The sequence below is a fragment of the Cervus elaphus genome, chromosome 25 (genome assembly GCF_910594005.1).
Source record: "Cervus elaphus chromosome 25, mCerEla1.1, whole genome shotgun sequence".
Lineage (NCBI taxonomy): Eukaryota > Metazoa > Chordata > Mammalia > Artiodactyla > Cervidae > Cervus > Cervus elaphus.
The window spans coordinates 19869240-19895058 of NC_057839.1; the positions used below are offsets into that span (position 1 = coordinate 19869240).

The 25819-nt window shown below is 35.4% G+C and overlaps 2 protein-coding genes across 3 annotated transcripts in view; both read right to left on the bottom strand.

Annotated features, from left to right (window-relative positions):
* IPO11 (importin 11) overlaps positions 1-25819 on the bottom strand; it is a 197501-nt gene that overhangs the window by 43354 nt on the left and 128328 nt on the right. The window contains exons 26-28 of one of the 2 annotated variants that reach the window (XM_043887206.1): positions 25547-25660; positions 16050-16171; positions 283-1280 (exon numbers count right to left, since the gene is read on the bottom strand). In XM_043887206.1, coding sequence (XP_043743141.1) covers positions 1259-1280; positions 16050-16171; positions 25547-25660 — 258 coding nt within the window. In that variant the 3' untranslated portion in view covers positions 283-1258. Of the gene's footprint in view, positions 1-282; positions 1281-16049; positions 16172-25546; positions 25661-25819 lie in introns of those variants that run through there. The other variant, XM_043887205.1, reaches the window with a different exon arrangement.
* LRRC70 (leucine rich repeat containing 70) lies at positions 283-3139 on the bottom strand. Its single transcript, XM_043887207.1, has 2 exons — positions 2827-3139; positions 283-2333 (listed from the first exon to the last, which is right to left on the bottom strand). Exon 2 carries the CDS (start codon positions 2320-2322, stop codon positions 427-429), a length of 1896 nt encoding a protein of 631 aa, XP_043743142.1. The 5' UTR covers positions 2323-2333; positions 2827-3139; the 3' UTR covers positions 283-426.

Genomic DNA, 25819 nt, shown 5'->3' on the forward strand with positions numbered 1-25819 from the left:
CCATGCCCATGTTGTTCACAAGTATAACCCTAGCACCCAGGCAGCAGGATAGAAAAAAATTAAAAGCATGCATTTGGAAGTTGGGACAGTTTCTTAACTCACTCTGCTTAGGTTTCCCTATTTGTAAAATGAAGATATTATTACCTTTAGGCTTTTTAAGGATTCAGTGTGATATGTAAAATATTTAACATAGTGCTTGGTACACAGAAATGTTAGCTATTATTATTACTTAATATAGTGCCTATCAAAGATAATATTTACAGAATGAATACAGTATTCACAAATTATTAAAAACCTGTATTTATTAATACTAAGCTCACAGAAATCATTATATACCCAAATAAAGTCTATAATTCTATAAGGATGTTTCAGTTTTATTCATGTCCATGACACTGAGGTTTTCTTACAGCCCATTATTTAACTGAATTATAAGGCAGAATGTTCAAAGAGAATGACCTGTGCCTCACTTTCAGGAACAATTTGTTTATGAAGTTGAATCTGCTCCAAACCAGGGCTTTCTACAGAATTTGGGGAAGTGTTACAAATTGAAGCTGTTACATTATACCTTGCTGACTGATAAAAGCTGTAGTATTCAAGTCTATTTTCCCCTGAGTTTTCTGGCGCCTTTAGTTTTTGTTTAAATTGAACAACTTTGTAGATCAAAAAAACAATTAAAACACAGGCTAAAATAAAAAACGCTAGCAAAATGTCAAAAGCCTCATTCAGCTTTTCAATTTCTTGGGTACAGATCGGAGACGCTTTCCCTGATACTGAAGCAGCATCAATCGGTAGAGCACTGTGTTTTTCCAAGTTCAAGTCAGCAGGAGAAGTACGCTGTATCTGCACAGGTAACATCGCCGTGGTCTGTAACGGATTACCAAAGGTATTCTCTTGAAAAAATCTACTGGCAGGTGAAGCACGAATTCGTTCCCCAAAAGTAACGCTCTCAGTGTTTTCCAAATATTTCCCATTTGTGGTTATTTTATGCCAGGCCATCATTAACGTAGTGGTCTTGTGGTAAATATGAAGAGATTTTATAGCCCAAGTTCTGGATACATTTGCAGAAGATGTAACACAATTTGTAAAGTCAGTCCATTTAACATAATGCAACGCTCTGCCACGCATGGATGGGGGATTCTGACAAAAGATGTTTAGAGTAATGGCTGAAGATGCTAACCAGTCACGAAGACCCAACAGTTTGCAGTTACATTCCCAAGGATTAGAATTTGCCTGAAGATGAATCAATGAAGACAATGGCTTAAGGACCCTTGGATGTAAGTCTGTAAGATTATTAAATGACAGGTTAAGAATCTTCAAAGATGCTCCCATGTTTTCAAATGTATTATTATCAATGCTGATTATTCTGTTTCTGTCTAACCTAAGGTAAATTAAATTCTTTAACAAGCTAAATGTGTCAGAATTTAAATTTTCTAAATCATTATGACTTAAGATCAAATGTTTAAGGTTACTAATTCCACTAAATCCATCCCTAGTAACATTTTTAATTCTTGAATTTTTCAGGAGGAGATATTCCAAATTGACAAGTGCTTTAAATGCAAAGGGCTGTATTGTTTCAATATGGTTATGAGACAAAGAAAGTCTTTTAAGACTCTTAAGTACTTCAAAAGCATTTGATGGTACTTTTGTTAAATTATTACCTTCTAGATACAAACAATCCAGGTTTCCAAGGTGTTGAAAGCCTGAGTCTGATATTCTCAAAATTTTATTGTTTGACAAATCAAGTATCCGGAGAGCAATCATACCAACAAAGGTACCACTCCCGAGGACAGTGAGACGATTTCTTTGCAGATTTAAGTACTGAACTGAAACTAAATCATGAAACACTCCTCTTGGAACAAAAGATACTTGATTAGACTGTAGATATAAATTACGAAGATTGAAAAGTCCCTCAAATATTCCAGGATCCAAGCGTTTTATAAAATTATTATTCAGGTACAGAAAATACAGATGCCTCAAATGAACAAAAGCTTTTGGATATACATACACAATGCTAGAATTATCTAAATGCAACGCTACAAGTGAATGAAGTCCAGTTAATTCACTTTCATTTATATGAGAAATATTATTTCCAGTCAGATACAGAAAAACTGTACTTTCAGGGAAATTCTTAGGAATGCTTGAAAGGCCTAAGTTACGGCAGTTAATTTGTCTCCCAGTGCAGAGCTGGCAAACAGACGAACATCCAAGAATCTCTTTATGGAATAATAATACAAAATAACAGGTAACAAGTAGAAACAGTCGTAGGCAAGGCAGAGAAAAACGTACTCCACACATAGCCCTGTTCTTGGTTTCTCTGTTCATATCAAAATTGGCTACAAAAAGAAAAGGTAAAACTTTAAATCATCAAAAAGTTCTTTAACTGAAAGCTTTATAGTACTAGAAATTCTACACCCTATTTTATTAAGATTAGCCATAATACTAAATATCATAAATCATACAACAGTGATGGCATAAAATAATAAGTTTGAAATACATTCTAGAATTATTAGCACCTCTAGGCCATTAACTCACTGTCTAACAAAATGATAATCAAATTTAATGAACTGCAAAATAAAATGTTTGCTAAGTTAACCTGAAATATTACAACTGACTATAACAAAATTGACAAATGATGATGCGGAGATAAAGATCTTGGGTATAAATATGCCCTTCATCAACTTTAAGTCTACTATCAATTAAGCAACATAATTTTTGAAAACACAAATTCAGTACAGAACAATTAAACTCTCTTTAAACTATGGATTTTTACAAATCGAATTATTTCTTGTTTCAGTTGAAAGTTCATATTTAAATAAATAATCTTACCAAGAACAGGAAATTCATATTATTAACACTCGGCTGATTCAAGCAGAGGTTTTCTTTCTAAATCTGAAGAACGACATTTCTAGGCTGCGTTTCTTTTGTGGCACTGTTGACCTCCACCCCTCCACCTTTTTTTTTTTTTAAAGTCACAATTTGCTCAGGAAACACCACTCTTCACATTAGTTCCTCCACACTCACTGTGTAAAACACAGGTTGCCATGGATACAGGAAACTAAGAGACAGGAAGTCATGTTATCTGTGTTTCAAAAGTTTGCGAAAAGGAAATCTCAGGAACTTATTTTTTCAGAATGCAGTTAATTTGAGTTTTCTCAATGCACAAACTTAAATATTTCATCTTTAAAGTAAGTATTTTTAAAAATATGTATTATTTAAATATTCAGAATGAACAAACTTCTGTATACATCAACTACAAATAGCTATCAAAAGGAAAAAAGTTGAAATAAGATATAAATAGAGTAATGTAACTTCTGTGAATTTTTTAAAAGTACCGAATATTTATATTTCTATTATTCTGAGTATACAGTAGAGACTTTAATTTTGTTTTATTCCTTAAAAAAAATAGGTAGCAAAACAAGTAATTTAGAATGATGAACATAAAGGCTGTTCCTCTGTGCTCTCCTTTTTTGATTAAAAAAAAAACTGGCACATAAAAAGTACTGAATACCACCAATAAGTACCTTAATACATTAAGCTATATGCCTTGAGCTGGAAAATGACAATTTGTATACCAAATCACTGACAAAGGTGATCTTTGATGAAAGACACCCTTTAATGACTTTTCATTATATATACATCTCAACTAGTCTGAATTTTTTATAAAACACATCTGTGCATAATGCAATCCTTTAAAGTAAGGATTTAAAGCACTGACTATCCACCATATATATTAAGTACTGTTCAGTCATTACTTTTCCAAAAATGTGACTGCTTAGGCTTTCTAATTCTGACTTATTAATATTACCAATACCCTGACAGTGTGATTAAAGCATCAGTAGTAATACGTATAATTGTATACTATAACTCCCTTTGATACTAAAGCAGCTTTTTGACATCAAGACAATTACTTCAGATAATAATATGAATTATTTCCATATTAATATTTTGTATAACCCAGGATTTTTTTTACAATAAAAATTCAAAAGTGTACTCTAGAGACAATCTTTATCAAAATGATTTACAAATCTCACAACTACCTTTTCTGGCTTCTATTGTTATTACTATTTTATAGTTACAGAAATTAGAAAACAGCAACCAAAAACCTAAATGACAGGGAAATGACATGAATCAGAGGTAAAGATGAAACAAGAGCTAGGTTTTTCAAGTTCATTTTTTTCATATTTTGAATAACATATAGGATTTTTTTCAATTATGTCACGTAACTTAAAGAATTATGGTGGGGTTTAGGACATACGACCACAAGATACAGCACCCTGGCATACTGATACTTTAAGCTGAAGGGGACTGAGCATACAGCCTAAGCAGGAAGTCCTCCCTCTCTGATCTCCACAGCCACAACCCCATACTCCTTGCCCTTGTCCCCTGAAACAAGTCATTAAACCCTAGAGTGAGAAATGCCCTCCCTATAATGGGAGGAAGGGAGCACCCTTATCTCCAAAGATAAGAGGACTCAGAAGAACCCAAACAAATAGGACTTGCAAATTTCCCCCTGGTTTATTATGCATACTCATCTCATTCCCTTCACCCTAGATATCTTCCCAAGACTGCACCAAAGCTGGTGTAAAAATACACAGGTTTAACGGTTTCTGTGGGTCTTCATTTCCTCAAGAAGACTCTCATGATATGTAAAAGTGAAAGCGTTAGTCGCTCAGTCCAATTCTTTGCAACCCCATGGACTGTAGCCCAGCAGGCTCCTTTGTCCATGAGGATTCTCCAGGCATGAATGCTGGATGGGTTGCCATTCCCTTCTCCAGGGGATCTTCCCGACTCAGGGATCAAAGCTAGGTCTCCTGCTTCTTCTGCATTGCAGGCAGATTTCTTTCCAGTCTGAGCCACCAGGGAAGACCAGCTCTCTCCCAGAATGTTCCTCATTTGGGGTTTGTCTGATATTTCCTCATGGTTAGATCCAGGTTAATCTTCCTTGGTTGGAATATTACATAAGTGATACGTTATTGAAATATCACATCTAGCAGTACATAGTGTCCACCTGCTTCTCATTCATGATGTTAATTCTGAAGGTTGCTAAGAGTCAGATATGACTTAGCAACTGAACAACCACCACCCACTTCCCTAGTGGGCCAGTGGTGGAGACTCTGCGCTTCCACTGCAGGAGGTGTGGGTGCGATCCCTGGTAAGGGAACTAAGATCCTGCATGCCACATGGTGTGCCCCACCCAAAACTTAAAAACCATTCAGTCCATCAGTGTTTTGTTTTTTCTTTTTAAGTGTCATTTAAAAGTCACAAGTATTCAGGAACTTCCCTAAGCAGTTAAGACAGGAGATAGAAGACATAAGTAGTTGTTTTTCTAAGAAGCCAGGTTGAACTGAACAATAATGTGTAAACTGAATGCACAGCATGGCTCCCTAACACATGAAAGAAACTTCAAAAATATTGCTGAATGTCTGTTGTATCAGTATCATAGGCTTGACATGAGATAGGAAGGTAGGGGCACTTTAGTTCTGCTATATGTTTCAAGGGTACAATGAATTTGTATGAAACCAAAATGGACTATTTCCATTCAAATTCTAAGGTGGAAGGATAGAAACACTTCAAAATATCTCCAAAGGTGCCAAACTACTGGGTGGGGAGAGACATTGGGTTTTCAAAGGACTGGTCAGAAGAACAAGCTGACATTCAGCTTTGAAAAGTTTTATAAATGATAATAATTTTTTTTAATCATCAAGCCCAGGTATTAATAATCTCCCTCTTTTTTCCACAAAACTACTCAGTGAACATGCAATTATGGCACCAAACTGTTCATCTCCCTAAACCATATTGTCTACGCCTCCCAGCTTCTGTTACTGAAAGATACACGTGCACAGTCGAATCAAAAAATAAAACATGAAAAGCTGCATCACAGAGGGGTTGTTCCTCATAGACTGAAATGATCTGAACCAATCTGATGTAACCTAATATTTTCCTCTTTCTGTCACTGTATCTTTGCTCATTCATATCTCCATAGACAAGCGTGCCCCTAATACCTCAAACTCTTGCCAGAATATCCACATCAAGATCTAGCGTCTTCATACACAGGTCAGATGCCAAGTACAAAGCTTCCGCTGCCACAAAGTACACAAAATTTACCTTTCAAACTCTGCTGGCATGTGGTGTTAATACTTACCTTGCGCTTTTCAAATATCCTGGTATCAGCTACCATCCCTTCAAGTTTACCACTCTTTTACATACTCCCCAAACTAGAACTGTCATCTTCCCTCATAGCTCAGTTGGTAAAGAATCTGCATGAAAGGCAGGAGACCCAGGTTGGATTCCTGGGTTGGGAAGATCCCCTGCAGAAGGAAATGGCAACCCACTCCAGTATTCTCGCCTGGAGAATCCCATGGACAGAGGAGCCTGGCAGGCTAGAGTCCATGGGGTCACAAAGAGTCTGACATGACATAGCGACTAACCCACCACTTAATTAGAACTATGAATTTCTCAATGGTAATGTCTATGCCTAAAAGCCCTGTGTATTCACATAATACTTAGTTAATACAGTTTTTTATATATATATTTTCAATATATGTTTTAACGCAATAACATAATTCAAGCCAAATTCACCAACTGCATATTTTTTTAAAAGCTGATATAACTGTGATTACAATAACATGAATACCTCTGCTGTTTCCCAAACCCATATAATCACTGTAATTATCTGCATAAAACTCACTATTGGACCACTCCCAAGACCTAACCAAACAAATATATTAACACAGGGGGAAAATGCCATAGCAGTAGGTAACATATTTCTGTGATTCTCTTAAGACCCTGCAGCATTGCACTATATTTTAATCACAGGGAAATTTAGATAAGTTATTTCAAATTAAAACAATCTAGGATGATTATAACAATCATAAAGGTAAAAAAAAAAATATGTCTATTAAGGAGTAAAATTCCCAAAGACACTAGTTATTACTGTAATTTCCTGCTCTCCATTTTTTCCCCTGTAGTTCTTGAGACAATCAAAAGCAACTGCAAAAGAACTACATTGACATTAAAATCGCTCTGATAAGTATAAAGTAAAAGCAAACAAACAGTTTTAAAAGTAGGCATTCTGTTCAAAACAAGGACCAAAATCTGTTGGTCCTAATCTATGTGACTATCAACCACACGAGATTTCCTTTTCTGTCTGGGCACAGCAAACTTTTCAGCTTTCTCTTCCTCTCTGCCCATGGAAATGGAGCAGAGGAAAAGGCTGCAGTTTTTGGACCTAAAGTGTTTGGGATCCAGAATTCACAAAGCCGGCTTTTTGTAGTATAGTATTACCAAATTTCCTTTGATTTCTCTAAATTATCAACGTGTAACATTCCTTATAAATAACACTCTTATTAGACGAAAACATCAAACAAAACCACCACTGGAGAAAAACAACTCAGTGTCTATGCATTGACTGACTTTAAATTCGGCTGGAATAACAGAAAGACTGGCAACATACCAGAAATTCAACTCCCACAGAACAACAGATTACTTACTACTTATATTTCAGAGCCTCTATAAAAATGGCAATACTATGCAGCAGCACCAATCTGATAATGAAAAAATGATACTAATTGAAGAACAAGCTGCTTTTGGGAGAATATATCAGTTTTTCTAAACATAAAACATATGGGTTTCTTTTTTTCCATACAGAATCAAATGTAATCTAGTAACTGTAGCCATAACAGCAAGTAATATCAATTGAGTCCTTTATATCTAACATATAGAAGCAAGTAACATTATACAAAAAAAACTAATAATAATCAATGAGTTTTGAATTATCTCACTTAACCTTTACCAAAGGATGTCTACAAAAGAGATACTATTAACCTCATTTTAAAAATGAAGAAAAAAATGTAAAGAATTTAAATAGCTTGACCAGAATCACAATTAAAAGGTAACAGAAACTTGGGAGTAAGATTCTCAAAACACTAAGGTATATATTTAGTGATGATTTTCAGGAACCCCCAAATTAGCACATAGTAATCATAGCCTTGACTAGACGGACCTTTGTTGGCAAAGTAATGTCTCTGCTTTTTAATATGCTATCTAGGTTGGTCATAACTTTCCTTCCAAGGAGTAAGCGTCTTTTAATTTCATGGCTGCAATCACCATCTGCAGTGATTTGGGAGCCCAAAAAAATAAAGTCTGACACTGTTTCCACTGTTTCCCCATCTATTTCCCATGAAGTGATGGGACCAGATGCCATGATCTTTGTTTTCTGAATGTTGAGCTTTAAGCCAATTTTTTCACTCTCTTCTTTCACTTTCATCAAGAGGTTTTTTAGTTCCTCTTCATTTTCTGCCATAAGGGTGGTGTCATCTGCATATCTGAGATTATTGATATTTCTCCTGGCAATCTTGATTCCAGCTTGTGCTTCATCTAGCCCAGCGTTTCTCATGATGTACTCTGCATATGAGTTAAATAAGCAGGGTGACAATATACGGCCTTGACGTACTCCTTTTCCTGTTTGGAACCAATCTGTTGTTCCATGTCCAATTCTAACTGTTGCTTCCTGACTGTCCTGTCAAGGCTATGGTTTTTCCAGCGGTCAGGTATGGATGTGAGAGTTGGACTGTGAAGAAAGCTGAGCGCTGAAGAATTGATGCTTTTGAACTGTGGTGTTGGAGAAGACTCTTGAGAGTCCCTTGGACTGCAAGGAGATCCGACCAGTCCATCCTAAAGGAGATCAGTCCTGGGGGTTCATTGGAAGGACTGATACTGAAGCTGAAACTCCAATACTTTGGCCACCTCATTGGAAAAGACCCTAATGCTGGGAGGGATTGGGGTCAGGAGGAGAAGGGGACGACAGAGGATGAGATGGCTGGATGGCATCACCGACTCAATGGACATGTGTTTGAGTAAACTCCGGGAGTTGGTGATGGACAGGGAGGCCTGGCGTGCTGCGATTCACGAGGTCGCAGAGTCGGACACGACTGAGTAACTGATCTGAAATGAACTGAATCAATCAATTGTCAAAAGATGTTGTGTCAAGCAAGCTGCCCAAAGGTAAGTAATGGTATAGCAGAACTCTTTTAAAAAGGTTCCTACTACAATTAGATACCACCACTTCATACCAACCAGTATGGCTATAATCAAAAAGAAAGAATAATACGTGCTGCTAAGGGTATGCAGAAACTAGAATCCTTATACAATGCTGGTGGGAATATAAAATGATATAGCTAACTTGAAAACAGCCTGATAGCTCCTTAAAAAGTTAAACAGACTTACTATACAACCCAGGAATACCCAAGAGAAATGATAAGTACCTACACAAAAACTTGTATGCAAATAATAGCACCATCATTCACAATAGCCAAAAGGTAGAAACAGCTCACATGTCCATCATTTGATGACTGGAGAAACAAAATGTGGTATATTCATACAGACGACTATTATTTAGCAACAAAAAGAAAATAGTGATACCTGTCACAATGTGTAAACCTTGAAAATATGCTAATTTAAAGAAGTCAATCACAAAAGACCACATACTGATTCCATTTGTAGGAAATGTCCAGAATAGGCAAACCTCTATAGAGACAGAAAGTAGATTAGTGGTTGGCTGGGGAAAGGAATGAGTGGTAAGGACTGCTGAAGAATGCATGGCTCCTGAAACTTTTGCAACTTGTTTTAAGTCATTGGATATGTCCCAGTGTCTCCTAGTTTATAGTCTGTGGGAACTTGACTAGAATTTGTATCCTACTATTGTGTGAAAATTGTATAAATTTAATTATGTTGAATTGGTTCATGGTGATTTTCAGGTCTACTATATCCCTGCACTTCTCTGCATATTCATTCTAATAATTTTTGAGAGTCTGATATTGAAATTCCAACTAAAAATTTTAATTTATATAAAAAAATTATATAATGGAACTATCTGTAACTGTGTTCTGTATTTTCCAAGTCTCCTGTAAACGTGTTATCATACTTTCATAATTTAAAAAATAAAGAGAAAAATACTTAAGAAAAAGAGTACATGGTTCCTCTGGAAATGATAAAATGCTCTAAAATTGATTGTGGTGATGGATGCACAACTCCATGGATATACTAAAAACTACTGAATTGTACACTTTAAATGGGTGAGCTGAGTGCTCCGGCCTGGTGCACTGGGAAGACCCAGAGGAATCGGGTGGAGAGGGAGATGGGAGGGGGGATCGGGATGGGGAATAAGTGTAAATCTATGGCTGATTCATATCAATGTATGACAAAACCCACTGAAATGTTGTGAAGTAATTAGCCTCCAACTAATAAAAAAATTAAAAAAAAATAAAATTAAATTAAAAAAAATAAAAAATAAATGGGTGAGCTGAATTATATCCTAATAAGCTGTTACCACACACACACACACAAGATGCTTCTAAGACATTTTTCTTGTGAAAGATGTAAAAAAAAAAAAAAAGATTGAGAACTAATTTTTACTGTAGAAAACCCACTAAACTATTAGGTTAAGAATTTACTGATAAAAGAAAATACTATAAAATGCTAAATAAGAATGCATGACCTAGAAGTTAAAATGTATCCTATTTTAAAGGAAGAAAATAAAATTTTGTCACACTAAATACCCACTTAGGAATGGTCAGTTTAAACCAAACACAGTTCTGGTAAAACAACACATCCAAAATTTAAAAAATTTTAAACTGCCATTTATTTAACTATATTTAAACATTACTTTGTCAACAAAGGTCCGTCTAGTCAAGGCTATGGTTTTTCCAGTAGTTATGTATGGATGTGAGAGTTGGACTATAAAGAAAGCTAAGCGCCAAAGAATTGATACTTTTTGAACTGTGGTGTTGGAAAAGACTCTTGAAAATCCCTTGGACTGCAAGGAGATCCAACCAGTCCATCCTAAAGGAAATCAGTCCTGGGTATTCATTGGAAGGACTGATGTTGAAGCTGAAACTCCAATCATTTGGCCACCTGATGCGAAGAGCTGACTCATTTGAAAAGACCCTGATATTGGGAAGGATTGAAGAAAGGAGGAGAAGGGGATCACAGAGGATGAGATGGTTAGGTGGCATCACCAACACAATGGACATGAGTTTGGGTAAACTCCACGAGTTGGTGATGGACAGGGAGGCCTGGCGTGCTGCAGTTCATGGGGTCGCAGAGAGTCAGACACGTCGACTGAGTGACTGAAGTAAACTGAAACTATACCAAAGTATTACTCTTTGGAACCTGTCATCTTGATTCTACTACCTTGTTTTAAAAGTTGTAAACTGGTTTAGAAAATTATATTAGAAAATTTGTACAGAATAATAAATTTCCAAATACTGATATTTTATTTATACTATTCTTGAGATAAAAGAGAACTATGGAGAGATACTAAGTGACCAATCCAAGCATGTCTAGTAAATCTGATACCCAGAGGACTTTATTATAAGGCAACTTCTCCTGGAAAGCAAGCCATCATACCTAAAAACCCTGTTGCTTTGTCAATCTTTTTTTGAATTATTCAACTAGCTTAAGAAAACCATTCCCCATGGGTGACTTTCTTAAATCTTTAAAAAAAAAAAAAAACTAAACTAAATTCTTAAAACATTTCATCTCAGAGAACACTTACACACATCTGAAATTCTTAGAACTACATTATAAAAATAAGTCTATGAAGTTAGAGAATGAATGAATTGCTATTTCAGAGAATAGAGCCAAAGAAAAGTTTGATTACTCTCATTTTCATCTATGAAAAAAGGTTTTATTTAATCTATGTCTTTGGACAAAAACTTTGGAAAACTTTAGAAGAGCTGTATGTAAATAATGTTATTTTCATATAAAAATTAGCAGAAGAATATATTACTGCCTTTGTGCATAAATAATATAGACTTTAAGAAATAGAAAAATTCAAACTTGGAATCACTCCAGTTATAAAACAAAAAGGACACAAGATAGTTGTACCACACAACTAACAAAAAAAAGATTGTACTATATTCAGAAGGTGACCAAGAAGATATACTAAAAATGCCTAAAAGATATACTAAAAGACAAAGGCAAAGACAAAATTATATATTTTTAAGTTAGTAACAGTGCAGAGAGAATACTACAAAAGGTCATTAAGCTGAAGGTGATATAACCTTTGACATATGTGGTTAACATATTTTTAATGAATTAATGAACAGTTTTATAAATACTCAATATACTGAAAATGTCCTGAATTTAAGATTACAGGTACACAAAAAGACTTAAGCTTTTAGAACTTATACTGCAGGAAATGGATGAATGGTTGAGAGAGAGGAAGCAAGGGATAAAACAAAAACAGCTAACTTCATTTGTCTAGACTATGTGACCTTAATATGTAAACTCATTTAATCTTTATAATACTCTAATCAGGAAGATACTATTAATATCCTCATTTCAAAACAAGGTAACTTAGGCACAGGAAGTTATTTGGCCATGGTCATTAGTGACCAGTGGCACTAGAATTTGAGTGTGGTCCTAAAGCCTACAGTCTGCCAGAGATCTGAATCAGAGGTAGTGGATAATGGTAAAAAATAGCTTAAATAGCTTCCCAGACAGTCATTCTTCAAATCAGTGGTTCTACCAGCATCTAGTGGGTAAAGGCCACAGATGCTGCTAAAAAGCCTAAAATGCACAGCACAGCCCCAGTATCAAACAATCATCTGGGCCCAAACAGTCAAAAGTACTGTGGTTGAGAAACCCTGCTTTAGAAAAGTGTTATTTCTTGCATGTGGAAATCCGTTATAATAAAGAAGAAAATAACATTTCCCAACGTAGCCTGATTCAAAATATCATCATCAACACATTATTCGCTAGATCTGCTTATTTCAGGCAAAGGAAATGTTACACTGCAAAGCCTAAAAGAAACACAGGAAGAAGAAATTACTATTATATGGGAGATTAACCAGAAAATATCACTGGGGACATGAAAGAGGGAAAATTTTCCTCAAACTCCATCAGCTATGTAGTTTTAAGTACTGAAAATTTTTCTATACAGAAAAACTCAAAGGAACTTTTTGGTCAACCCAATAGAAGAAAGGTTATAACGGGAAATGATAAAACTGCTGACACTGTCAACATTCCCTTCCACTAAAGCACTTGAACCTAAATTTTCCAAAGCTATGTCATGGGCCAATGATAATGTGGCAAATTTTTAGAGCAATTAAGTTGTTTTGTTTGTTTTTCAAATGGACACATTTCCTGTATCTATCAACGCTTCTTTACTCACTAATCCATCAAGGTGTATAAAGTTAAATGTTTTAAAATTCTATTACCACATTATTTTAAGACTTTCTAGGTACCCGTAAAATGATATGAATTCACAACCACTTAGCAGACTTTTCAATACTTCATTTTAAAAACAAAAATAAGATCTGATTTTCCTATTCAGAAAGCTATTTCCTCACAATTTTTAATTTCTTTTTTATATTTTTAAAATTTATTTTTTCTATTGAAGTATAGTTAATTTACAATGTTGTGTTAGTTTCTGGTGTATAACAAAGTGATTATATATTCTTTTTCAGATTCTTTTCCATTATAGATTACTATGCTGTGTTCAGCCACTAAGTAGTGTCCGACTCTCTGGGACCCCGTGGATTATAGCCTGCCAGGAACCTCTATCCATGGGATTTTCCAGGCAAGAATACTGGAGTAGGTTGCCATTTTCTTCTCCAGGAGATCCTCCTGACCCAGGGACTGAACCTGTGTCTCCTGCATTAGCAGGCGGGTTCTTCACCATTGAGCCATCAGGAAGCCTGATATCATGATATTTTTAAATTAAAAAAAAATTAATGTTTAAGAGAAATTCAAGCCTTAATAAAATCTTGCCCCTTAATTTATGTACACTGAGATAGGCCCCAGTCTAAGTATTCTTTAACCTTAACAGAAGCCTTTTTTATTTTCTTTAGAGAAGTCAACTATTTTCACAACTTACATATCAAAAATATTTTTGAAAATTTAAAAAAATTAAATATTGAAGTCAACCATAGTATCAAAAAGGGTAAAACAAATATGCTTTAGATACAATTAGATATCTTTCTCATCTTTTAACCTATGTCAAGTTTTCTCTTAATCTCAGTACTTTATGTTAGAGAACACTCTAACATGCTCTATCAACCTTAGTTTTTTTTCCATTCATTAATTTACTGAGCAAATGTTTACCGAGTATTGACTACTGCCAAAGAACAGATTCTTTAACATCTCTACTTTAAAGGCCTGTTAAACCTCTAGTCACTGTTTTTCTACTAAAAAGAAGGGAAAGACCAGTAAGTTAAAATGTTGGTAGCTTCAGTTTGGCTTCCAAAAATAAGATGCCACTCAGTTTCACAGAGAGGAAATAATGTTGCCCTTGTGTACATCCACCTGGGAGCTAAAAGAGCAAGCTCCAGCATCAAGCTGCCCAAGGTCAAAATCTGCCCTCTGATATGCCCCTTACCAGACCCTAAGCAAGTTATTTAACATTTTTAAGTTATTTCTTTGCTCTATAAAAACAAGACAATTATGTCTCTAACTCAGGACTGTTTAAAAATTAAATGAGACATAAATGTAAAGTACTTAGTGAAATATAAGGCAAATGGTAATGTAAGCATATAAGGTAGGGGGGTCCCTAGCGAAACAGAATGAGGCATGGCTTTCTTGACATAAGAGAAGCCATTTTTGGCCTATGCCATTTTGTAATCTAAGCCTGGTTACAATGCTTAATACTGAGAAGGATTTAATAATAATGATTTTAAGGGAACAAAAGAACAAACTGCTATCAAGCAAGAGAAGTAGCAAACATGACAATAGCAAAACATAATAGCAAACATAACAAACCAGCTGTAAAAACTCACAGGTCTGTTTCAACAGTAAAGAACAGTATGAAGCACTTTCCTGAGCAGTTTTGCAGAATTTAAACTTCCCAGGCATTCAACCTCCTGATCAACTGGAACCTAAGAGATGATGATGTTCACCTTTACTGACCCTCATGACGTCAACCAACCAAAGCTTGGACTCTGAGGACTACCCATGCCCCTTCACAGTTATGCATGGACTGGGAGCTTAAAGCTTCCCAATGTTGCTGTTCATGGAGACACCGCATGGGGAAAGGTCCCTGCTACTCTCCTTCCTTGCTGCAAGTACTTAATCCTTCATTCTCCCAGTCTTTGACTTGTTGTGTCTTTTGGCTGGACACTCACCAAGAGGTAAACCCAGTTTCTGGGTAACAGCAAGGGCTCAAAAATTATTATCTATTTTTATAATAACATACAATAGCATATGATATTATTATGATGTGAGGACTAAATAATTACCTGTGTTCTTAATCCAAACTGCTATACCAGAAATAATAATAAATTTTTAAAAAGAATTTCTAAAGCTAACTGCACTTATTTCACTAATTTATCACTAGGATACAGGTTTGTAAAAATTCTCTAAGACAAAAAAATCTAATATATTATTCTTCTCATACAACATGAAATCTTAAGGCCTGTTTTTACACTTGTAAAATTAAAAATACCCCAAAAAGAAATATAATGCCAAACAAAAGACAGGGATAAAAGCAAAAAAAAAAAAAAAAAAAAAAATTACTCTTCTTTAAATGCCCAAAATCAAAGCATTTTGTATTTGCTTTATGGAAATGAGAATTTTAATAAAGTCTGTAAAATATAATATAATGACTTCATCTATATAAGGAGAAAAAAATAACTTGTAAGCTTCTATAGAGATAATCCAAAATTAACAATTATGTAACAAACTATTGAATTACTAGGAGGATAATACACTTTATGAAGTGTTACTGACATTGAAATATTATTTATTTAATATATTTATATAAAACAAGGACCCAAAATTAAATCTAATAAAATCTGGTTATTTTTTAAAATGGGAATTCAGACAAAAATGAAATAAATTGGTAAAATGAACACCAACAAATTAAACTGCAATGCCCACCATTCCCACCTTTTTAGATCCAGGTCAGCACTTGGTTGGTTATCAACTAACAAAATTAGCATACATATGCATAAAACAGCACTGCCCAGTAATACACAGCAATACCAACAGCCAAAACAGTGTTAATATTTTGATGCTTTAACAAAACAAATTTTAAGTAAACATTTCCTCACCTATTATCAGATGGCAGAAGAGAAAGTAAAGCCAAAGCTGAAAGTTTTCTTCTTTCAGGCTGAGTAATATTGTCCATGCGATCAACCCACATTTCAATCATATTTCCCAAAAGCTGGTCCATCTGAAAAAAAGACCAGGAGGCATCTCAAAATATTTGAAATGCTCTTTACTTATAAGTAGTGTTAAAGGCAAAAAGCTCATAAAAAAAGGTTAAAGTACAATTCCAACAAACCACAGAATTGGAATACAAGAATGTGGGGCAAGCTGTGAGCTGGGGGGAAAAAATGAGCAAAATCTGAAAAGGAATCTAATTAATCTTGAGAGCCAATTGAGTGCCAAATAGACTTGTTCAACTCATCTAGGCTAAGGGTCCACTTGTTTGGTCAAATGCTAGTCTAGACACTGCCATGAAAATATTTTGCAGATATGATTAACATTTGCAATGAGCTGACATTAAGTAGATTACCCTAGATAATGTGCTATAGTGTCATTCAATCAGATGAAAGCCTTAAGAAAAAACTAAGGTTTCCTATAAATAGAAGAAACCCTGTCTCAAGAATGTAACACAGAAATCCTGCCCAAGTTTTTAGTTTCAGCCTGCCCTACAAAATTAGGAATTGCTAGCCCCTGCAGTCAATCATAGGAGCCAATTCTTTTAATATCCATGTCCACTTCTCATGTGTGCGTACCTGTATGTGTGTATATTCTCTCAATGTCTCTCTCTCCATACACACAGAACTGGCTCTGTTTTTCTGAAGAACTGTAACTAAGCCATAGGTAGAATCTATATAATAAAACACAACCAAGTATACTCATCATGTAGATTGGAAGTGGGTCTCAGGTTTGCTTATAAACATTTGTGCACTATTCACATCTTTTAAAAAGTGCATTGAATACCAAAATTTGTACTTCACAGATTTTAGTACATAAAATCAACCTTGAGTTCCCACACTTTCCTACTTTTGTGCTTCTACATCTTTTCCAAGAAATGCTTCAATACATTTCTTTCCAACACAGTTTAAATGATTATAAACAGTCAAGTGAACACTTATTAATTCAAGACAATCATTTATACCTGAGCTCCCCTAATGGTGTGCTGTGTCCTAAGATGCCACAGTGAACTCACAAAGTATTTAAAATTATTCAGAGAAACACAGTGACATCTGTCGATTACTGCAAGAACTACTAGCTCAATATAGTTCCGTTTTAACATTACATTCCTTTTGATGACTTCCTATCTTTGCACAGTACTATCAAAAAGGCAAGGTAGAACAGAAGATGAAAGCAGAGGTGTCCAAACTGAATCTAAGGTTTAAGAATCTTGGTAGTGCCCAATGGCCATTCATATTCCACTAATCAGTAACTACGGCTATTTAAGAATGAAATAAAGATGTTATTCTTCATATTTTTGTGTACAATTTTCAACAGATATGAAGTTATAAGGACATGAATACAAATTAAGTTATTTGGATTATGTAATCAAAAGAACAGTTAGACATTTACTCTAGAGGCATTGTGAAAATGTTACTAACACATTAAGGGCACCATGAAGCAATACAGTCTAGTAACTGATGATTTATACCATGTGTCTTCAATGTTCACTTAATTTGGAAACAAATGGCTCAGATGCTTTACAAATTTACTGCAATTAATATCAAGTAAGCAAGATTTTAAAAACAAAGCATAACCAAACAAAAGAAAGTATCAAGTTACTAAAATCTAATATATACAACTAAAGCTACAGTAACATGTAGTTGAAATGAAGATGTAATCAGCAGAGACAGACATCTCTATGGTCTAACACTATTTATAACTTACATTTATTTGCTCTATTATAAAAGTAACAACAGGACATAACAAAAGCAGAAATAAGACAATTGTAACAAACGTTGATGACTAGTTATAGTGAATCATGAAGCAAAAAAATTCTGCAGTATTTCACAGAACTATTAATTTCTAAAATTAAAGTATTTCTTAAGCAGCATAATAAAAAGATGATGAGATTTCTCTACCTTGATAACATGCAGAAATCTACCCTGGCAGGTCATGCTAAAGATACCACAATTAAATAAATACCCATTATAGAAAGAAAAAATTTTATTTCTGACTGGTTCTATCCCTTTTATAACTTTAAAGAATATGAGTTATGCTTTCTGTAAGAATTAAGTAATGTTATATAATTATATTCCTTGTAGGAACAGAATAAAATGTTTATGCAAATAGCGATCTTTTTTTCTCTCTCCAAATGTTGTCGTCTTAATCTAACCTTCATAGCAGCTGCTATTCAAGCAATAAAATGTCATTTTTACATAAGATTTCATGAAACATCATTCATCTTGTGGGAAAAAAAAGTGCCTTCAAACTCTGCAGTATCAGAAAGATATGTGCTATTTCAAGTCAAACACTTAAAACAGATTAAGGGGAAAATAATCTAAGAGGCAGGTCTTGAAGAAAGTCATCTCTTTAAGATGAAACATCTTAAACTGAAGTATGTTATCAAAATGTTAGAACTGAAGTATGTTATCAAAATGTTTCACTCCTCCCCCCAAATTTACAAAGTTTAAATTAAAGGGTATTGCCAGAAAGAGTAAGATGATAATGTTTCTAGAAAACAAAGAAATACTCAAGGTATATAGTTCAGTCTTAGTTTTGTAGAAAGATAAATAGATACTATTCCAATTATTCAGCTACAAACAACTTGCTGAATCTTTAAAAAAAAGTTATTTACCCTAGAAGCATATTGTTACTGTGAAAACAATTTTAGTTTAGCATTGAACATTTGCTCACTACCTCTGAAATTCAACTAAAATAAAAGTAAATAAATATAAAAAGCAAACAAATAACGCCACAGGGTCTATAAAAGAGAAGAAACTACAATTGGTAAAGATGGCAACAACTTTTTAGAAGATGACAAGTGGATGAAAGAGTGCTTAGTAAGTGACTTCAGTTCAGTTCAGTTCAGTTCAGTTCAGTCACTCAGTCATATCCGATTCTCTGCGACCCCGTGAATTGCAGCATGCCGGGCCTCCCTGTCCATCACCAACTCCCGGAGTTTACTCAAACTCATGTCCATCGAGTTGGTGATGCCATCCAGCCGTCTCATCCTCTGTTGTCCCCTTCTCCTCCTGCCCCCAATCCCTCCCAGCATCAGGGTCTTTTCCAATGAGCTGACTCTTCACATGGGGTAGTCAAAGTATTGGAGTTTCAGCTTCAACATCAGTCCTTCCAATGAACACCCAAGACTGATCTGCTTTAGGATGGACTGGTTGGATTTCCTTGCAGTTCAAGGGACTCTCAAGAGTCTTCTCCAACACCACAGTTCAAAAGCATCAATTCTTCAGCACTCAGCTTTCTTCACAGGCCAACTCTCATATCCATACATGACCACGGAAAAAACCATAGCCTTGACTAGACGGACCTTTGTTGGCAAAGAAATGTCTCTGCTTTTTAATACGATATCTAGGTTGGTCATAACTTTCCTTCCAAGGAGTAAGCGTCTTTTAATTTCATGGCTGCAATCACCATCTGCAGTGATTTTGGAGCCCAAAAAAATAAAGTCTGACACTGTTTCCACTGTTTCCCCATCTATTTCCCATGAAGTGATGGGACTGGATGCCATGATCTTAGTTTTCTGAATGTTGAGCTTCAAGCCAACTTTTTCACTCTCCTCTTTCACCTTCATCAAGAGGTTTTTGAGTTCTTCTTCACTTTCTGCCATAAGGGTGGTGTCATTTGCATATCTGAAGTTATTGATATTTCTCCCAGCAATCCTGATTTCAGCTTGTGCTTCTTCCAGCCCAGTGTGTCTCATGATGTACTCTGCATATAAGTTAAATAAGCAGGGCCTTGATGTAAGCAGGGCCGTACAATATACGGCCTTGACATACTCCTTTTCCTATTTGGAACCAGTCTGTTGGTCCATGTCCAGTTCTAACTGTTGCTTCCTGACCTGCATATAGGTTTCTCAAGAGGCAGGTTATGTGGTCTGGTATGCCCATCTCTTTCAGAATTTTCCACAGTTTATTGTGATCCACACAGTCAAAGGCTTTGGCATAGTCAATAAAGCAGAAATAGATGTTTTTCTGGAACTCTCTTGCTTTTTTGATGATCCAGCAGATGTTGGCAATTTAATCTCTGGTTCCTCTGCCTTTTCTAAAACCAGCTTGAACATCTGGAAGTTCACGGTTCACGCATTGCTAAAGCCTGGCTTGGAGAATTTTGAGCATTACTTTACTAGTAGAACAAAAAAGCCTGAAAACAAACTGCTTGACAGGGGAATAACAGTCTAATGCAAACAGACTTGTTTCTCAGAATCTTGCAATTATCAGGCCACAAAGAAGACAGTGGCATAGAGCTCAAAACAGGAAAACTAGTTGAGAATCTGTATAAGGAACAATTAGAAACTTCCAGATCACCATCCCCACTCCTATAGGAGCACAAAGATTCAGTATCTGCAAAAATAAATTTTGAGAAGTTCCAACTCAAGGCATCAAGAACAGGGAGAAGACAAGGTGAGAAACAAATTAAAATTAGATGATCTAAACGAAAATCAAGATGCTAAGTGGTGAAAAGCCATAATCCCCAAAGCCCGTCCCCCCGTACTGAATTCCACAACATGTGTTTACAAGAAGAAAGATGCTATCCTTTGGAAGAAAAAGTAAGTCTATAGAGAAAAGGGGCCTACAAATACTGTCATTTTCTAGCAAATTCCCCTACAGCAAAAGTACCATTCTTCAATACTCTAGGCTCTAAACTGAATTAGGTTTTCGTCTAAAAAGTATTCTTCATTCAAGATAGAAAACGACTCTGAAAGACTTTGATTAGCAAATGCTTAGAGGTGGACTAAGCAGGTGCACTGTTCTAACAGTGACTTTTACAACGAACCCAACTTCTTTCCTAAAAATATAAAATCACTCATAATTAACTTGGTTTCCTCTACTGACAACTGTTTTCATATGTTTAGAAGAGACAAACCCTTCTGCAAAGTCTTTGCTTGTTCAAAGTTATCTGAATTTACTGGAACTCCTTTTCCTAGTCCTATTTAATTCTGATGTCCTTTAAAACCATGCTCACAGTCAACAGTAGTCATTTTAACTACAGTAAAATTTCATTCTCTTTCATTCACATAGTCTCTTGACTCAAACATGATGGCTTTGACAATTTTTGGCCAATTCTTTGCGAAAAACATTTTTTCTTCACATTGAGAAGTGTTCCATGAAAAGCCAGTGCTCCTACTACAGTGACAGAAGTAAGTCTGACCCTATAACATCTCTCTCCAATCCTTCATTCTGTCAACAGGCTGAAGCAGCACCAGCACCTGCCACAGGTCATTATTTCTATTTTGCCAGGAACAAGGCAAGGATGCCAAATTTTACTTCTATTCAACACAGTATTACAAGTTCTAGCCAGAACAATTAGACTAGCAAAAGAAATAAAAGGCATCAAAACTGGAAAGGAAGATGCAAAATTATTATGTTTTTGGATGATATGTTCTTATATATAGAAAGTTCCAAAGATGCCACCAAAAAAACTGTGAGAATATATAAATTCATCAAAGTAGCAAAATATAAAGTCAACAAACAAAAGTCAGTTGCATTTTTATACGTGAGCAATGAACAATCTAAAAAAGAAAGTACAAAAACAATTCCATCTATATAACCAGTAAAAAGAATAAAACACTTAGGAATTAACCAAGGAGGGGAAAGACATATAACAAAAATACTAAACATTTTTTATTAAGACATTAATAAATAAAAACATAGCCCACATTCATGGATTGCAAGACAATATTAAGAAATGTCAATATATCCACTGGATCATAGAAAAAGCAAGAGAATTCCAGAAAAATATCTGCTTCATTGACTAAGCTAAAGCCTCTGATATGGAGATCACAACAAACTGTGAAAAATTCTTAAAGAGATGGGAATACCAGACCACCTTACTTGCCTCCTGAGAAACCCATATGCAACTCAAGAAGCAACAGTTAGGCCAGACATGGAACAACGGACTGGTTCAAAATTGGGAAAGGAGTGCATCGAGGCTGTATAATGTCACCCTGCTTATTTAACTTATATGCAGAGTACATCATGAGACATGCTGGGCTGGATGAAGCTCAAGCTGGAATCAAGATTGCTGGGAGAAATATCAATAACCTCAGATATGCAGATGACACCACCCTTATGGCAGAAAGCAAAGAAGAATTAAAGAGCCTCTTGATGAAGGTGAAAGAGGAGAGTGAAAAAGCTGGCTTAAAACTTGACATTCAAAAAACAAAGATCATGGCATCCCGTCCCATCACTTCATGGCAAATAGATGGGGAAACAATGGAAACAGTGACAGATTTTATTTTCTTGGGCTCCAAAATCACTGTGGATGGTGACTGCAACCATGAAATAAAAAGATGCTTGCTCCTTAGGAAAAAGCTACAACAAACCTAGACAACATATTAAAAAGCAGAGACATTACTTTGTCAACAAAGGTCTGTCTAGTCAAAGCTATGGTTTTCCCAGTAGTCATGTATGGATGCGAGAGTTGGATCATAAAGCATGCTGAGCACTGAAGAATTGATGCTTTTGAACTGTGGTGTTGGGGAAGACTCTTGAGAGTTCCTTGGACTGCAAGGAGATCAAACCAGTCAATCCTAAAGGAAATCAGTCCTGAATATTCACTGAAAGGACTCATGCTGAACTTGAAGCTCAAATACACTGGCCACCTGATGCAAAGAGCCAACTCACTGGAAAAGACTCTGATGCTGGGAAAGATTGAAGGTAGGAGGAGAAGGCGGCATCAGAGGACAAGATGGTTGGATGGCATCGCTGACTCAAAGGACACAAGTTTGATCAAACTCCAGGAGACAGTAAAGGACAGGGAAGCCTGGAGTGCTGCAGTCCCTTGGGTCGAGAATAGTCGGATATGACTGAGTGACTAAACAACTACTCCTCAAAGCAATCTACAGTTTCAGTGCAACCTCTATCAATATCTCAATGATATTTTTTCTTTGCAGAAATAGAAAAAGTCATCCTAAAGTTCACTGAGAATCTCAAAGGATCCTGAATAGACAAAATCATCTCCAAAAGGATGAAAAAAGCCACAGGACTCACACTTTTGAATTTCAACATACATTACAAAGTTTTAGTAATCAAAATTATGTGATAATCATACAAAAGTAGACATATAGACTGATGGAATAGAATAGAGAGCCCAGAAATAAACCCTTGCATAAATGATTGAATGATTTTTGACAAGAGTGCCAAGATCATTCAATGAGGAAAGAACAATCTTCACAATAAATGGCACTGTAAAAAGTGAATAACCATATGCAAAATAATGAAGTTGGATCCTTACCTCATACCATATACAAAATTCAACTCAAAATGGGTCATAGATAAACAACAAGGACATACTGTATAGCACAGGGAAGTACAGCCATTATCTTATAGTAACATTGTACACACACACACACACACACCGACACACACACACACACACACTCACACACCCACACACCCACCCCCACACCCCCCCCACACACACATACACACACACCATGGACATACACACACACCCCCACACTCACACACACACATACACCCACACCCCCCCACACACATCCCCCCCACACACACACCCCATGGAATATTATTCAGTCTTAAAAAGAAAGGAAATTCTGACATATTCTACAATACTATGAACATTCAGATCCTTGGAGAAGGAAATGGCAACCTACTCCAGTATTCCTGCCTGGAGAATCCCATGGACAGAGGAGCCTAGCGGGCTACAGTCCATGGAGTCGCAAAGAGTCAGACACGACTAAGCATGCACACACCATAAACATTCAGAATATTATGCTTAAGTGATATGTTAGTCACAAAAAGACAAATATTGCATGATTCCACTTATACGAGGTATTTAGAGTAGTCAAAAATCACAGACATAAAAAGTAGCATGGTGTTTCCAGGGGCTACAGGGAGAGGGTAATGAGAAGTTATTGTGTAATGAGTACAGAGGTTCAAGTTTTAGAAGTCTGAAAGAGTTAAGGAGATGGATAGTGGTGAAGATTGTACATTATTATGTTTAATACCATTGACCTGCATACTTGAAAATAGGTAAAATGGTATTTTATGCTATGTGTATCTTATCACAAGGAAAAAAAAAACTGGCGAAAAAATGTAACAGGAATTTTTCACTTCCCACAGCACGCTGGACATAATTCTAACATAGGACATATAATATAATAACATTACAAAATGGCCTGTTAAGTACTCTCTCCCTTTAAAAAGCAAGCTTGTCAAACCAAGTGTCTCCAGTATACAGTGGAGAAGTGCCTATTTCAGGATGTACAGGAGGCAGCAGAATGTGGTCACTGAGATGAAGTGAGGTTACTGGGGTGTGCATATCAATTCCATCACTTACTAGCTTTGCAAACTTGACCAAGTCACTGAATCTCTCCAAGTCTCAACTGTGTCAGGTGTGAGATAGATATAGAAATATCATTACCTCATTGGGCTGTTGTGAGGACTTAAAATAATACATAAAATTTATAAATATATTATTACTAAGATCACTCAACAGATTTCGCTGAACTCAACTGAATACACTCTTTAAACTTTTAACATAATGAAAACTCTCTCCTGTCTATTCATCAAAATGAAGTCTAGGTTCTCTAATTAGGTTAGTCTAATTCTGTAAAAACTAACATACATTCTACAATTTGCACTTCCTTACTCTGGATTTTCATTAAAAGTGGAGATGGTAATATCTGTTTCAGCCACAAACCTAAATTTTTCACAAATTGCCCCTCCATTCTAGAGATACCAGTCAGGTAAATTCTACCTTCTACATTTTATAAACCTTAACAGATGAATCATTCAAGACATAAAAACCATATCTCAAGTAACCAACTCTTTGAAGAACCTATTCCAAACTTACTCAGGTGACTGGTTTCAGCTTAGTATGTTTTTAATAAACTACTGCTGAAAAGGTCATTTCCTACAGTAATGATGACAGAAACACTGCATGACATTAAAAACAAGTTCATTAAAGAAATGAAACAAAGGTAGGACATGATTGTATGTAAAGTATTCCTGTTTCATTTTATGTATGAGTTAACAAAAACTACAACCACAAACAAATCAAAATTCAATCCTAGTTAAGTAGAATAACACTGTCTATTTTGAGAAAGAAAAAAACTAAAGTTTCAATTGCCACTCACAGATTCCTCTTTCTTCTTTTTCACAAATTATCGTATAGCATAGGTTATTAAAGATTTAAAATAACAAAAATACTTATTTCAAGACCATACTTGTTGAAAGTAATTCCATGAATGATTCAACTACGTACAACTTCATTTTGTATTCTTGAACATAATAATTTGATTCAGGCAATAAATAAAGTTTAAGTACTTCAAGGTTTTTTTAATAGACTCATTATCTCACCAATTTTTTCCAAACTTCATTTTGATAAAGATTTTCTTCAATATAAGTACATAGATTCTTACCTCTTGATTAAATTTATGTGCCATTTCATTAAGAAGTGAAGAAAAAAAACTAGTGTTTTGTAGCAGGACTCGACCCATAACTCCGAGATATGTTGACATTACTACAGGATACCTCTGTGCAATTAAAACACAGCACATTTAAAATTGTGTTATGGTACAAGTATAAACAATCATAAACAATCATTGACAAAGTAACAATCAACAGGGATATGAAGTAATATTCTTCTTTATACTGCTTCTTTAGAATGTTCACTGCCAATATTGTTGAGTTCT

Bases quoted from the DNA above. Each gene is read 5' to 3' on its own strand.
- LRRC70 (XM_043887207.1), bottom strand. From the start codon at position 2,322: ATGAACAGAGAAACCAAGAACAGGGCTATGTGTGGAGTACGTTTTTCT.